Source organism: Ursus americanus, chromosome 7, assembly GCF_024610735.1.
Source record: "Ursus americanus isolate L20-20 chromosome 7, mUrsAme1.1.p, whole genome shotgun sequence".
In the NCBI taxonomy this organism is placed as follows: Eukaryota; Metazoa; Chordata; class Mammalia; order Carnivora; family Ursidae; genus Ursus; species Ursus americanus.
The window spans coordinates 55,928,126-55,944,352 of NC_142133.1; the positions used below are offsets into that span (position 1 = coordinate 55,928,126).

The following is a 16,227-nucleotide window of genomic DNA, read 5'->3' on the forward strand; positions in this document are numbered from 1 at the left end:
CCCCTGTATAGTAATTACCTGTTACAATTTTGATCTGTTTTCTTCTGGGAGTATATTAGGCGTTAGGGGAGAGATGTGGTAGGGAGAGATAGGTGTCTCTACAAACATTGGAGTTTGTGTGCTGCTTTTGATGTAACAGTTAACATAATAGCATGAGCTGTCTTTGAAGTTATTATTAATAATTGCATAAGGAGATTTTAAAGTATGGATGTACCATAAATTATTGAAGCATTTCCTAGTGTTATGTTATTTCCTTTTCCCTAAAAAAGAAAAAAATCATCAATGTAATTAAATTAGCTCATGAAATTAAAGAGAACTAAATAATATAAGAATACGCTCTCATGAAAAATTCAAGCAATACGGGGGGCGCCTGCCTGGCTCAGTTGGTGGAGCATGCAGCTCTTGGTCTTGGGGTCGAGAGTTTGAGCCCCACATTGGGCATGGGGCCTACAATTAATATATATATATATTTTCAAGCAATACAGATAAAATGGAAGTCCCCCGTCACACTTTCAAACCATTACCAGTCTCTTCCCCAGAGATTACTATGGTGATCAGACTGATGATATGTCCTTCTATACATTGACATATATGTTTACTTTGTTAGAAATAGGTACTTTTGTTTTCTGGCCTTTTTTTCTTACACAAATGATATGTTCATTTAGTAAGTCAGTGAATATTTATTGAGCACCTACTACATTCCAGACATTGTTCTAGATTACTTTTATTAGTGAACAAAAAAGACCAAAATCCTTGTCCTCATAGAGCTTATATTCTAATGGGTGAGCTCAACAATAAGAAAGATAAGTAAGTGAAATATAGTAAAATATTTTAAGCGCTAAGAAGAGAAAGGGTGATATGAGATGCAGGGGGAGCCTTTGAATTTTTAAATAGGGTGGCCGGGGAAGGCCTGGCTGAAAAGGTATCTTTGAGTAACGACTTGAAGGAAGTGAGGGAACTACCTGTGAATGAATGTGTAGGAGAATCGCGTTACTGGCCAATTAATAACATGTGCAGAGGACCTGAGGTACATGCTTCAAGGACGGCAAGGAGGACAGCGTGGCTGGAGCGAGTGCATAAGGGGAGAGCAGCAGGAGATGAGCGGTGGTGATGCAGATCCCGTCGGGTAGGGCCTAACTTGTTTGTGAGCACTTCAGTAAGTCATCAGAGGATTATGAGCAGAAGAGTGGCACAGTAAGATTTCTATTTGAATAGAATTGTGGGTCTGCTCTGTTGAGAATAGATTGCAAGGGGACAGGGTGGAGCAGGGGGACCAGTGAGGGTATTGCTTTTCTGCAGCACAAATTGTTTTATAACTTGGGTTTCTTTCACTATGTCTTACGGGTGTTTTCACGTCGGTATCTAAAGCTCTACCTTATTCCTTTTATCTGCCTCATGTTATTCCATAGAATGGGTGATTTTGTTGTAGTTAACCACTTCTTGGTGGATGGACATTTAAGTAGTTTCCATTGTTTTGCTATTATAAACAATGCGATTGTTTTGTTTTGAAATAACTGTACAAAGATACAATGCTTTGTATCTTCATTATGTACATGCAGATATCAAGAAGTAGGATTACCAAATGCAGTGATAGATCCTGTTAGTGTTTGGATTGGTACTACACTGAATTTAGTTTATTTGGGAGATGTCTTTATAATTTTAAGTCTTTACATCTAGGATCATGACACATCTTTCGGAGATTTATAGTTTTTTTGGGTTTTTTTCACATAGGTCTTATACATTCATTGTTCAAAATACATCGAAAGTTGATCCCAGGGTTCTGGGATTGAGCCCCACATTGGGCTCCCTGCTCAGTGGGGAGCCTGCTTCTCCCTCCCCCTGCTTGTGCTCTCTCTCTCTCTGTCAAATAAGTAAATAAAATCTTTTAAAAAATACATCAAAAGTTAATTCATTTTTATGAATTTGATCTTCGGGTGTTTCTTTTATTTCCTTTAGTGACTTCTTGCTGCTAGTCTTGAAGGACATTGTGTTGCAGAGACCAACTCTTCAAGTTATTCTAATGAGTGCAACTTTAAATGCTGAACTCTTTTCAGAATATTTCAGTTCCTGCCCGGTTATTACTATACCAGGTGATTAAAATGCATCCTTAAATATGCATTGTTCTAATAAGCAAATATAATTATTTTTAAAGTTCATTTGAGATACAAAATAACAGGTATTTATACCTATTTTCTAGAGAAGTGATTTGTTTATAACAAGCAAAATTATGACCATATAATGAAATAAATAAAGAAGTGACATATATCCACTTGTTAAGAGATTTTAGTTTTATATATGCTTTCTTAAAAAGTCTAGGTTATTAGGATTTCTGGCATTCCATGTGTGTAACATCGAAGTGTGAGTTAATAATGGTAATCTGTCATAAAGAGGGAAGTTGTCTCTGTGTATAAGCATATTGGTTCATTGCTGGATTCTTCTAACTTTCTGGGCGTTGTCTACTCTGGGAAAAAGTGAAGTTGAATAGTCTATGTCTCTTGGTGCTTTCCCAGTGTCATTGTGGGATTTATTTATCACCTTGGGCTTTGCTCTAACCTTCTGCAATTGATTGCCAAAGGGACAATTTGGTGACAATTTTGACGAATAATCGTACTATTTCTTCTAGTTGTTGAATGGTTCAAAGTTCCCTGAGGGGGAGAAGGGGAGGGTGGGAAAAGTGTAACAGATTTAAAAAAAAAAGAGAGAGGTTTAAAAAAAGTCTTATTACTAAATGAGCATCTCTCTACCTATGCACTTCTGGGTTTGTTTTACGAGCTGGAATCTATCCCTTCTAATTTTGATCATTGAAAGTGTTTGTTTTCTTTTTTGGTATTTTTAAGACCACAGAACAACCATTCCTGTTGTGCCAAGCTTTGTTTTAAGAGAATTTTGCATATACCAACTATTTATTTCAAAATAGTTGAACAGGTATTCTGAGGCTTTTCTCTTTTATTTTCTTGTTCTTCTAGGTCGTACATTTCCTGTCGATCAGTTTTTTCTGGAAGATGCAATTGCTGTGACGAGGTAAGGAAGATACTAATGAAGGTTTGGTGAAAGCCTTTGAAAAGAGTTATCATTTGACCTCAGTGTGCAAGCATTTTAACAGATGTGTTCATTTTTCTTCTAATTTTTCTGCTTGAGCATTTTGTTTTCCCCTTTCAGCAAGTATTATACAAATTATTTGCAGTTCACAGACAGTATTGTATTTTGTCCATACTGACTGGAACCCTAATGTAAACTGTAGGCTTTGGGTGTTCATGATGTACCACTGGACGTTCATCAGTTACAACAATGATACCACTCTGGTGGGGGGTTATTGATAACGAGGGAGGCTTTGCATATGTAGGGAGCGGGGGGTATCAGGAAATCGCTATACCTTCTGCTGAAGTCTATTTAAAAAATGATGAAGGAACAAATATATGGAAAATTTAATAAGAAAGAAAAAGACCAATTCGGCAGGTAGACTGCCAGTCCTTCTACTTACTAGGGGCGTCTCGCTGGCCCAGTTGGAGGAGCGTGTGACTCTTGATCTCAGGGTTGTGAGTTTGAGCACATTGGGTATAGAGATTACTTAAAATAAAGAATTAAAAAAAAAATCCTTCTGCTTACTAACTGACATTGATAAGTAGCTTAATCTCTCTGTGACTCAGTTTCATCATACATAAAATGGTGATATTATTAAATAGCTGCTTCACAAGGTTGTTATGAGGATTAATTAATTAGTTAATTCTTGGAGTTAGTAGCTGCAGAGTGCGTAGAACTGTGCCTGGCGCAGAGCTAAATGCTTTATAAATGTTAGCTGGTATCATCGTCATCATGCAAGCCTCTGGGAGCGTGCTGTATAGTGTGAGTGTTAAGATGTCTGTAATTTCAGTACTGGGTAGAAAATGGTCATTTCCATTGGATACAAACATTTTTCTCCTTTGAAAGCCCTGATTCCTCTTCCCACTCTTCAGCCTTGAAGACTCCCTGTGGTTTTATCCTTGTACTATTTCTTCTCACTGTAAAACTCTTTCATCCCTCTGTTAGACTCATGTGATTTCAGATGTCACCTTTGTGCCAAGAATTCCCAGATCATTATCTTCATTCCAGACCTCTGAGTTCCAGAAGTAAAGTACCCTTGATGTCTGGCACCTGAATTCAATTCAGAATTGTTCTCCTTCCCCCTGCTCCTTCCATTTCTAAGAAGCCCCACTCCTAGCTCTGTTTATTTAATGGTACAATATTCTCAAGCTAAAAACCCCAAACCAGTGGCTCTCAAATATTAGTGTGCAATAAGCATATGTAGGGAGCTTATTACAACTGTTATTCTCCGGGCCCCATCCCACTTCCGTGGAATGTGAATCTCTGGGGAAATTAATCTTTCAACTAGTTTCCCGGTCTTTATTCTCTCACTTTCAAACTCAGACTCATTGCCTCAATCTCACTGCCGCCAGAATGATCTTGAGACAGAACTAAAATCATTCCAGTGTGTCCCCTCCCAGAAATAGGGCCCAGCCAGCGGAACCCTGGACTGGTGGAAGAGCAGCACATGGGTTGGGCAGAAACAGAGCAACATTATGCAGAACGAGCATGTAAATCGGTGAACATTTTCATTTCTCGCCAGCAGACCCACATACACACAGACCCATTCCTTTTTTTTTTTTTTTTAAGATTTTATTTATTTATTTGACAGAGATAGAGACAGCCAGCGAGAGAGGGAACACAAGCAGGGGGAGTGGGAGAGGAAGAAGCAGGCTCACAGCAGAGGAGCCTGATGTGGGGCTCGATCCCACAACGCCGGGATCACGCCCTGAGCCGAAGGCAGACACTTAAGCACTGTGCCACCCAGGCGCCCCCACGGACCCATTCCTTTGTCTTCCTTCCTCAGGTATGTGTTACAGGATGGGAGCCCATATATGCGCTCCACGAAGCAGATGACAAAGGAGAAGCTGAAAGCAAGGCGCAGCAGAACTGCCTTTGAAGAAGTAGAGGAAGACCTGAGGCTCTCTCTTCACCTCCAGCCCCAGGATTCGGTCAGAGACGCAGTGCCAGATCAGCAGTTAGATTTCAAGCAGCTCCTGGCCCGCTATAAAGGTAATGCGTTTCCTGGGGGAATGTTACATTTATGCCGAAGGTAACTAGTTCTTTCCCCCATGGTGATCCAGAGGAACAACAACGTGGCTCTTATCTCATAGCTACATTGTCTTAATCCATCAGAACAACCTTTGACTTAGAAAAATAGCAGTTCCAAAAAGGAAAAAAAAGAAAAATAGCAGTTCCAACACATGTTGGATGTAATTGTTACTGTATTTACCAGGTTTTTTTCTGATTATAAAAAATGTGTTTATTATAGAAAAATTGGGAAATAGTGAAATATAAATGTATTCTTGAGTATTTTATAACTTTTTATTTTGATATGATTGCAAATTCAAAATTAAAGGTGGCAGGACTATCCAGTGAACTCGCCTGTATCCTCCACCCCAGTTCACCGATTATTAATATTTGGCTTCATTTGCTTTATCATTTGCTCTGTGCACATGTATATATTTCTTTTCTGAACCTTTTGAGTAAGTTGCAGATACAATGTCCCCTAATCCCTAATATTTTAATATGTATTTCTTCAAAGCATAAACACCAGACATGATCAAAATGAAGATATTTAACTGATATAATACTATTATTTGATCCATAGTCAAAATTCTAATTTTGCCAATTATCTAAAAGTGTTCTTTATTTCTGTTTTTTTCTGGTCCAGAATCCAACCCACAATTACATATTGCATTTGTTGTTATGTGTCTTTAGTTTCTTTTCGTCTGGAAAAACTCGCCAGCCTGTATTTTTCTTTTAAGATCTTGACATTTTTTTGGAGTTTGGGCCAGTTATTTTGTAGAATGTCCCTCCATTTGGTTTTGTCTTTGGAGTCTCCCCAAGAGTATGCTGTTTGTTTTTAAAAGAGCTCAGGTGCATAGTACAGCCCAAAGAACTGTATCCTTCACTAGGCCTCAGATAAATTAGGAGGAGAGTGGAAACCCTAACCTAAAAGTCTGTGACTAGACCTCAGGGGTTGTTGGTGAAGCCATTAAAATCACATGTATTTTTCAGGGAAAATCCAGAACTTTTGTCCTTTTCTCAAAGGAACCTAAAGGTTAGAGTCACTCTCGTGAGGATGTTGGTGAAGGCTGTGGTCTCTGTCCATTGATTTCCCTGGCATCTGGTCTGACCCATGACTTGATTGAATCTGGAAGGGCTTTTTAAAGTGTATTTGACTTTGAATTTTGTTTCTAGGATTTAAATTGTCAATAAAATGTGTGATGGATAAAAGAGGGGAAGGAAGAAAGGAAAACGTGGCCAATCTGGGCCTTTCCAGCAGGGTCAGGTGCCTGTTATGAGTCATTGTTCAAGCAAAAAGTGCTCCTAGTAAGCATGTATTTTCTGAGAGACTGAAAGAAAACAATTCATTTTGGTGCATAAATGTGAATGTGTATGTCATTAAATCAGGAAACTCACCTAGTTCACAGGATCATTGTCTTTAATAAGGTATAATTATCCTTCTGATTTTTTACCTTTCTTTCAGGGGTTAGCAAATCGGTCATCAAAACAATGTCCATCATGGATTTCGAAAAGGTGAATCTTGAATTAATAGAGGCCTTGTTAGAGTGGATTGTAGATGGAAAGCACTCCTACCCTCCAGGTAACCACTTCTTGTCTTCGTTTGTGTGTAAGACGGCAAAAGGGAAGGCAGCTCACTCACTGAGATATAGTGGGTGCTGTGGGGGCGGCCTCCCTTCCTGGAGCCCTCCCTCGCCCCCACCCTTGCTTTTTCACCCCCCAATTGCGTGTAATGTTGCTTGTTAGGCTTTTCAGGGGGAGATTTTACATTTTATTTTTTGAGGCTCACTCATTCCTTGTTGCTCAGCGTTCTCTTCTTCCCGCTGAACAAAAAGATGCCAACAATACAAAGTACAAAAAGCAGAAAGCTGAAAAGAAGGCCTGGGCGAGCCACATAGTAAACACTCAGCCCAGGCTAAATGGGAGTCTGGTAATGCGTGTTTGAATCCCGTGAAGACTTTGCACATGAAGGTCACAGGGCAGGGGGGTTAAAAGAACCGGCTTTGGGGTCTGATAAACTTCCAGCTCTGCTGCTCAGGAATGTGTAGTCTCAGATGGAGTCCTTATCCTTGCTCTGCCTCAGTTTCCTTGTTTGTGAAATGATGACAATCATAATTCCTCTGACATACAGCTATTTTTAGGATTAAAAGAAACCATATGTAGGGGGCACCTGGCTGGCTCAGTGCGTGGACCATGTGACTCTTGATCTTGGGATTGTGAGTTTGAGCCCCGTGTTGGGTATAGAGATTACTTAAAAATAAAATCTTAAAAAAAAAGAAAGAAAGAAAGAAAGAAAGAAAGAAAGAAAGAAAGAAAGAAAGAAAGAAAGAAAGAAACCATATGTAAAGCACTTAACATAGTGCCTGGCATCTAGTTAATGCCCAGTAGATGGTAACGTTGTAATTATAACATACATCATCATTATTATTGCTGCGATCACTGTTACTACTGCTGCTGCCGTGACCCAGAGCAGTCCCTGCTTTCCCCTTACTCACTGTCTTCCCATCCCAGTGGCCTTCTTAACCTCACTTGCAGTCCTTTATCCCCCAGATCTTCTCATAACTAAACCTTCCCATCACTCAGGTTTCTGTCAAATATCTTCTCTTTAGAGAAGTCTTCTCTGACCACCCTATCTGTTTTCTCACCCCTCACCCCTTGCTTTATCATGATATCCAAAAGTGATTTTCATTTTCATTATAGCACTTCACAATATCCAGAGTTATAATTCTGCTTACTGACAGTTTCCTTCAATAGAATGCAAACTCCTTAAGAATAGGATTTATCCTGCCCCACTGTGTTCCTCAGACCCCAGGACGACACCTGGAATATTTAGGTACAGAGTAAATAATTGTCACATGAACAGACGCAGGCTCTGTCGGGTGATCGTAAATTAAGCAATTCCATGATGTGCTCCCTGCAAAGTGCTTTAGAGACGTGGGAATGGCTGCCCTCCTCTGCTTAGACTGTAATCGATCATTGTGTGATATTTTCTAAAGAGATGTATGAGCCACGTGAAAGGCTTAAAGTGCCTTGTTTGTTATCTCTTGGCAAGTAGTCAGTGTTGGCTAATGCATTATCACTGGGCTGAATGTCTTGTTTCTCCCAGAGGAAAAGGTGATTTTTGAAAAACATCAGGCACAGCAGACAAAAAGAACTGTTAGAAAATTACCTGAATTCAAAGCAGATTAAATGTAGTAAGTAGGGACTCTGATATGTTTGTGAATATTAAAGATATCCCTGATACAGGGGCGCCTGGCTGGCTCAGTCGGTAAAGCATGTGACTCCTGATCTGGGGGTTGTGAGTTCAAGCCTCAGGTTGGGTGTAGAGCTTACTTTATTTAAAAAATAATAATAATAAAGTTATCCCCAATACAGGTGGTCAAGCTGTGAGGGCAGAGCAGATCAGGAGACACATAAAAATATAGACAAAAATTTTTTCCCATCCATCTAGATTATTTACCGCTTTTTTTTTTTTTTTTTTAACATTTGATTTATTTATGGGGTGCCTGGGTGGCACAAGCGACTGACTCTTAGTTTCACTTCAGGTCGTGATGTCAGGGTTGTGACATGGAGCATCTCAAATAAATAAATAAAATCTTTTAAAAAATGCATTTATTTATTTTAAAGAGAGAGCATGGAGAGGGTGGGGGTAGGACAAAGGGAGAGGGAGAGAGAAACCTAAGCAGACTCCCTGCTGAGCACAGACCCTATCCCAGGGCTGAGATCACAACCCCGAGATCGTGACCTGAGCCAAAACCAAGAGTCGGAAGCTTAACCAACTGTGCCACCCAGGTGCCCCTATTTTACCCCTCTTAAATGTTGTGGTATTTTAGTAGAGAGGAACATGGAATGTGTAATGGAAAGAGCATGGGTCTGGTGCCCGAAACCTTAGGTTTGTGTCTAAGCCCCACTTTTACTAACTCTGTCACCTGGCCAAGTTACCGAGTCACTTTAAAGGTACTAATAACCTTAATGGGTGGTTGTGAGGATCAAATGAGATAGTGTATGTAAACGTGCCTTATATACTATGAAGTGTTGAAACTAACCCTCAAAGATGTCTCTTGCCTCCTTCAGGGTTCCTTTTTGTAATAATTTAGTTTCCTTATTTACTTAGTGGGGAGAATAACTGTGATAAATAATAGGTCTTATGTTCCTTGTAGGCAGATCTTTGGTTTCTATTTCATTGTACCTAGCACAGAGCTGACATAGACACCCAATAAATATCTGTGGGATTAAAGGAGGGGCTAGTGAAGATGGTGTCAGTTTCTTCTCCGAATAAAGCACAAAAGAAGGTAACTTGCTGAGTGCCCACTCTTGGCACAGAAGTATTTTATAATTAGTTATCACTGCTTATTTTCTTTAATGTAAAATTTAAAAGCCCATTAATTGTTAATATGACGTGGTTAATGTGCTGCCTCTCCAACATATATCCGAATTTAGGTTATCAGGTTGGCCAGCCAATTGTATTTTCTTTTTCTCATTTCCAGTAAAATGTTTATGGATTTTATTTACTAATAGAAGAGTATTCGTGTCTTACAAGATTAGAAGGATAACTCTTCCTAGAAACAATGTCAGTGCCCAGTGCACTGAAGAAGTATGTTTAAAGAGCTTTGCGAATGATTCTTATGTAACTTGAGGTATTACATTTTTCTATACTTCAGTTTTTCCTCTTGTAGAAAGATAATACCCCATTCATTTTGCAGTTAAGTCAGAAAATGTATGAAAAACAGTGCTATCCATTTAAACCCCTAGGGACTTTACAAAGAAAATTGATAGTGAAAAAAATCTCAGATTATTACATTTTTAAAATTTAAAACAGTTCCCTAGTCCATATTAGTTTTTCCTTTTTTGTGTCTATCACATTGATTGTTTTTTTTTTTTTTTTTAAGATTTTTTATTTATTTATTTGACAGAGATAGAGACAGCCAGCGAGAGAGGGAACACAAGCAGGGGGAGTGGGAGAGGAAGAAGCAGGCTCATAGCGGAGTAGCCTGATGTGGGGCTCGATCCCACAACGCCGGGATCACACCCTGAGCTGAAGGCAGATGTTTAACCGCTGTGCCACCCAGGCGCCCCTCATTGATTGTTTTTATGTACCCAGGTGCTATACTTGTATTTTTACCGGGACTAGCAGAAATCAAAATGCTATATGAACAGCTACAGTCTAATTCTCTTTTCAACAACAGACGCAGTCATCGGTAAGTTAATTGCTTTCCATATCCTTAATCATTTGTTGCAGTGACATGCAAAGATGAATAACCAGAACTCTCTCTGACAGCCATCACCCTCTTTAGACCCTGGTGTCACTCCTCAAGAATATGTTTGTTTATGCCAGCTGGAAGTAGACAAACCTATTTGTTCCAGGGAATCAATCATTCCCATTCCATTAAATAAAAATATTTCTCTTCACTTAGCATAGTGACTCAGCAAAATTGCATGTAATTTCAGTTGCCACATACGGGGGACGGAAGAAGCCAGTGTAAGTAACAACAAAGAAATGCTGCCATTTGAGAAAAAAGTAATTTGTAACAGTTTCTTTTCCAGTAGCAAGACCTGTGTTTTCATATCTAAGGGGACAAGTACTGAAGAGAGGAACACTCCCTAGAAATACAAGAATGAAGTCTTAGCATACATCACTGTCTCTCATTCCTGGGCTTAAAGATAGGGGAAAAATGACTCTCTGCTGTCAGTGTGCTCTAGGCTCGTTACTTGTAGGATATCAACAATATAGTCTTCTTGAATATTTACTACTGAGTCACACTCCAGTTTTCCCCAAGGTGCTACAAGGTTTCTAGTTCATAGAACAGAGTACGTGTTCTGGAAGACTCAGAAGGAACCTTCCCATTTAGAAGAGCTGGACCCTGAGGGCAGGTTGTAGAGAAGCTGCTGATACTTGGAGTCCTGTTGTTAATTTTAATAGAAATTCACCCACCATTAATCCAGTTTCAGCCTTTTGTGCTAGAACACTAAATGTGCTTCTGTTTCCTTTCAGATGTGTGGTTCACCCACTTCATTCATCTTTATCCAGTGAAGAGCAGCAGGCGGTGTTTGTAAAACCCCCTGTGGGTGTAACCAAGATTATAATTTCCACCAACATTGCGGAGACATCCATAACCATCGACGATGTTGTCTATGTCATCGATTCTGGGAAAATGAAAGAGAAGAGGTATTCTCTTCCGGCGCTGCCAGAGGAGGGCTAATGAGGTCTCAGGGAGCGTGCCATGTCCGCGACTGACGCTCTTGAGCCACACGGGTTTTTATGAAAACTGTGTGGGTGTATGTGAGTGATTCTGTACCGGGACCATAGTCTCAAAGTCCAATGGAGGTGGAAAGTTTCAGGTTTTACCTTAGAAGTAATTATTTTTCCTCTCTTTTTTTTTTATATGCTTTTCATGTGCTTGAATGAAAATCGGTGATCTAGGTGGCGATGGGTGTGTTAATTAGTTTGACTGCGGTAACCACGTCACGGTGCGCACATATATCAAAACGTCACATTGTACACCTTAAGTATATACGGTTTTTATTTGTCAAATAAATACCAAAAAAAGAAAAAGTTGCATAAAGGACTGTATGTGATTCACCAGCATTTGATGCCACTGAAATCGCACTCTGTGCTCCCAGCAGGGACTGAACTATCCTAGAACACACAGGACACTGTGCCTTCCGTGGCGGTAAGGTAGTGCATCTATTCTGTCCATGCTAAGTAGGGTCTTAGCCATGTTTTTATAAAATCATTCCTTTTTCCGTTTTCTTTTTCTCTGTAGATATGACGCCAGTAAAGGGATGGAAAGCCTAGAGGATACTTTCGTCTCTCAAGCCAATGCTCTGCAGAGAAAAGGTCGAGCGGGCCGTGTTGCCTCTGGGGTCTGCTTCCACTTATTCACCAGCCATCACTTCCATCACCAGCTGTTAAAGCAGCAGCTACCAGAGATACAGAGAGTGCCGTTGGAGCAGCTGTGTCTGAGGTACACCTTGATCTCTGTGTTCTGCCTTCTGGAAGGTCTACATGGTTCTCACCCTAAGTTCCCTGTTTTCTTCTTAGTAGAAAACGTTTTGCTGAGAGTGGACGTGGATGAACTTACTCATTTGCAAAGGAAGAGCTCTTCAGTGTTGCCTTTCCCATTCGTTGTAACTTTTTGCACATGAAGATCTCTTACATTGCAAAGAATGGCCCTAAAATAGAGCTTAAGAATGCATTGGTAATCAGGAAAATAATCTAACTTATCAGGAAGTTTCTGCTAGGGGCAACACCAATATTAAATCATCAAAGGTAAAAAAATCTACAGCCTCATTATCAGAGCAAAGTGAACAAAAGCAACTTGAAAAACACCCTCATTTACCTGATGAACAAACAAGAACAAATATCATAAAATAGGATTTAATGAAAGAGTGATGAACTCAGTGTTACTGAAGCTGGGCCACCTTTGGTTCAACCTTTCTGAAAATGTGCTTGGTGTATGTAAGAACTCACACTAGCCATGCCCTCTCACCCAGTCACTGCATTGAGGGAGTATGCCCATAAAATAATAAAAAGTTCCTTGTACAAAGATGTTATAGCTCTCCTTTTATCCAGCTGTATATTTTAAAAGCCTTCCCATTTGCCAAGGGTTGAGCTAAGCACTAGAGACATGTAGGAATCAAGACCCAGGCCCCACTTTTAAGTGTCCACGATCAGGTCTTAAGAAGTTGGGCAAGCAGTTGCCTCGAACTAACGTAGTAACAGTGCAAATGAAGAGGAGCGAAGGGATTTGAGAAAGCTTTGGAAGTTGAGTGACCCATGAGGGAGGATGAGAGGGAAAATGTAATTACATAGTACATATGATTTAAAAACAGCTCAGGGGCGCCTGGGTGGCTCAGTCGGTTGGGCGTCTGACTCTTGATTTCAACTCAGATCATGATCTCGGGTGGGAAAATGGAGCCCTGCTCCGGGCTCTATGCTCAGCTCAGAGTCTGCTTAAGATTCTCTCACTCTCTCCCTCTGCCCCTCACCCCCCAAAAGAAAAAGTATTTAAACTAGCATTGTCTGGCTTATGAAAGCATATGTCTGGGAAATTATCAGCTATTTTCTTTCAAGAAAGAAGCTTTCTCCTCTGTGTCATCTCTCCAGAAATAAAATGGAAAAATTACTATTTTGTTTTCTTTTTGTAGAATTAAAATTTTAGAGATGTTTAGCACTCACAATCTCCAGTCTGTGTTCTCTCGGCTCATTGAGCCGCCGCACACTGACTCTCTCCGCGCCTCAAAAATACGATTACGAGACTTAGGAGCATTAACTCCAGATGAAAAGCTGACCCCCCTAGGGTATCACTTGGCCTCTCTGCCCGTGGATGTGAGAATCGGCAAACTGATGCTGTTTGGGTCTATCTTCCGCTGTCTGGATCCTGCCCTCACCATTGCTGCCAGTTTGGCTTTTAAGTCTCCTTTTGTAAGTAAACAACATTCATCTAAACTGGAGTCCAGAGATCTCTAAGGGGACCATGGGGGCTTCAGGGTTATGTGAGCCTCCCCACACATTTTCTTGTGAGGATGATATATGGGAAATCTTAGGTCATGATGTCTATAACTTTTGTCTGATCCTCAGAGAAATCCATACCTCAAATAAAGATTAAGAACTAAAGATCCAACTTATTGAAATAATCTAAATGTGCTTTTTATTGTATCTGCTCCATCCTTGCTCACTAAAGAAAAATCAGAAAATGCAAGCAAGCAAAAGTACCCCAGCATGATTTTAGAAGACAGTAAATACATTGGACCACTTTTTTTTAAACAGCTTTATTGAAATATAATTTGCCCGTTTAAATTATACATTCAGTAAATTTTAGTTTATGTGGTCCTCGTCATGGTCAGTTTTAGAACATTTTTATTAACTCATAAAGAAACCCCTTAGCAGTCACTCCCTTTTTCCCCCTCTAATCCCTCATCTGCTGCAGTGCTAGGCAACCACCAGTTTGCTTTCTGTCTTCATAGATTTACCTCTTCCAGACATTTCCTGTTAATGAAATAATATAATTTATGGTCTTTTGTGACTGGCTTCTTCACTTAGCATAATGCTTTTACGGTGCATCTTTGTACAGTATAATCAGTACTTGGTTCCTTTGCCAAGTGATATTCCTTTGTATGGACATACCACATTTTGTTTATCCATTCAGCTCTGGATGAACATTTGGGATTGTTTCCACCTTTGCCAGTAAACATTCATGTACAAGTTTTTATGCAGACATATGTTTTCATTTGTCTTAGGTATATACCTAGGAATAAAAGTACTGGATCAAATATTAACTCTATATTTAACTTTCTCAAGAAGTTCTAGTTCTTTTTCCAGAGTAGCTGCACATTACATTCCACCAGCCTTTTATCAGGGTTGCAGTTTCTCCCCATCTTCACCAACACTTATTATTATCTGACTTTTTTACTATAATCCTGGGGGTGTGAATTTGTAGTTTCGACTTGTATTTCTCTAATGGCTAATGATAGTAAACATCTTTTCATTTGCCTATTTGCCATTTGTATATCTTCTTTCAAGAAATGTCTATTCAGATCCTTTGCCCGTTTTTTAATTGGGTTATTCATCTTTTTATGATTGATTTGCAAGAGTTGTTTATATATTCTGGATACAGGTCCCTTATGAGAAATATGATCTGCTAATATTTTCTCCCATTCTGTGGGTTACCTTTTTCACTTTCTTGATATGTCCTTTGAAACACAAACGTTTTAAATTTTGATGAAATCCAGTTTATCCAGTTTTTTCTTCCTTGAGTTTCCATTGTCATAGTTAAGAATCCCCCCCTCCAAAAAAAGAGACTCCATTGCCAAAATGGCTGAAGGGGAGTAGAAGATACAGGCTTCCAGTTAGTCATGGGAATAAAAGGCACAGCGTAAAGAATATAGTCAACGATATTGTAATAGTGTTATATGATGACAGATGATAGCTACACTTGTGGTGAGCACAGCATAATGTATCAATTATTGACTTGTCAAATTGCTGTGTTGTATACCTGAAACTAATATAACATTGTGTGTCAACTACACTCAAAAAAAATCCATTGCCAGATCCAAAGTTATGAAGATTTGTCCCATTTATCCCTATGTTTTTTTGTAAGTTTTATAATTTTATTTTTATTTATTTTTTTTAGTGGGGAGAAAGGGCAGAGGGAGAGGGAGAATCTTAAGCAGACTCCACGCTCAGCGCGGAGCCCGACATGGAGCTCGATCTCACAACCCTGAGATCATGACCTGAGCTGAAATCAAGAGTTGGACACCAGCTGACAGAGCCACCCAGGTGCCCCATAAGAGTTTTATAGTTTTTGCTCTTACGTTATGGTCTTTGGTCTGTTTTGAGTTAATTTTTGTAAATGGCATAGGTAAGAGTCCAGTTTCATTCTTTTGCATATGACTGTTCAGTTGTCCCAGTACCATTTGTTGAAAAGACTGTTCTTTCACCATTGAATGGTCTTGGTATTCTTGTCAAAAATCACGAGGCGCCTGGCTGGCTGGTCCATGGAGCATGCAACTCTTGATCTTGGGGTTGTAAGTTCAAGCCCCACGCTGGGTGTAGAGATTATTTAAAAATAAAATCTTGAAGAAAAAAAAAAAAAGGAAGGAAGAAAGAAAGAAACCTCAGGTAAAATGTGCCCTTAGAACCTGGTTTTCCTCATTTAGGTGTCTCCCTGGGATAAAAAAGAGGAAGCTAACCAGAAAAAGCTAGAATTTGCATTTGCAAACAGCGACTATCTGGCTCTTCTACAAGCATATAAGGTAAGTATATAACTTAATAGCTGAAGTGTATTACCAAAATTGGCACTAAAGAGTAAGTTCACTTTTATTTTCTCCAAAATTTAGGGATGGCAGCTGAGTACGAAAGAAGGAATGCGTGCAAGTTACAATTACTGCAGACAGAACTTCTTGTCTGGAAGGGTTCTTCAGGTGAGTTGTTTCTGGGACAGCTTGTTTTCATTTGTTTTTCTGTTGTAGCCACGCTCCAGAGGGTGTTGCAATCTTGTCTCCCGTGTCCTGCCTCGACATTGGAAGTGTCACTTCCGGAATATGCTTGGCTTTACCAGCTGTGTAAAGCACACTTCTGTTTTACATCCTCTGACATGAGGCCTTCTGCACTGAGCCTTTCAACTGACCCACTTTTCC

At 39.7% G+C, this 16,227-nt stretch overlaps 1 protein-coding gene across 5 annotated transcripts in view; it reads left to right on the forward strand.

Annotated features, from left to right (window-relative positions):
- Positions 1-16,227, forward strand: part of DHX57 (DExH-box helicase 57) — a 55,819-nt gene that overhangs the window by 26,484 nt on the left and 13,108 nt on the right. For all 5 annotated transcript variants that reach the window (XR_015725279.1, XM_087863719.1, XM_045809030.2 and 2 more), the window contains 10 exons: positions 1,957-2,090; positions 2,967-3,021; positions 4,868-5,073; positions 6,554-6,670; positions 10,190-10,286; positions 11,081-11,254; positions 11,853-12,053; positions 13,237-13,513; positions 15,748-15,843; positions 15,928-16,011. Coding sequence is in view for 4 of the 5 variants with exons in the window: in XM_087863719.1 (XP_087719845.1) it covers positions 1,957-2,090; positions 2,967-3,021; positions 4,868-5,073; positions 6,554-6,670; positions 10,190-10,286; positions 11,081-11,254; positions 11,853-12,053; positions 13,237-13,513; positions 15,748-15,843; positions 15,928-16,011 (1,441 nt within the window). In the remaining variant the exon portion in view is untranslated. The remainder of the gene's footprint in view (positions 1-1,956; positions 2,091-2,966; positions 3,022-4,867; positions 5,074-6,553; positions 6,671-10,189; positions 10,287-11,080; positions 11,255-11,852; positions 12,054-13,236; positions 13,514-15,747; positions 15,844-15,927; positions 16,012-16,227) is intronic.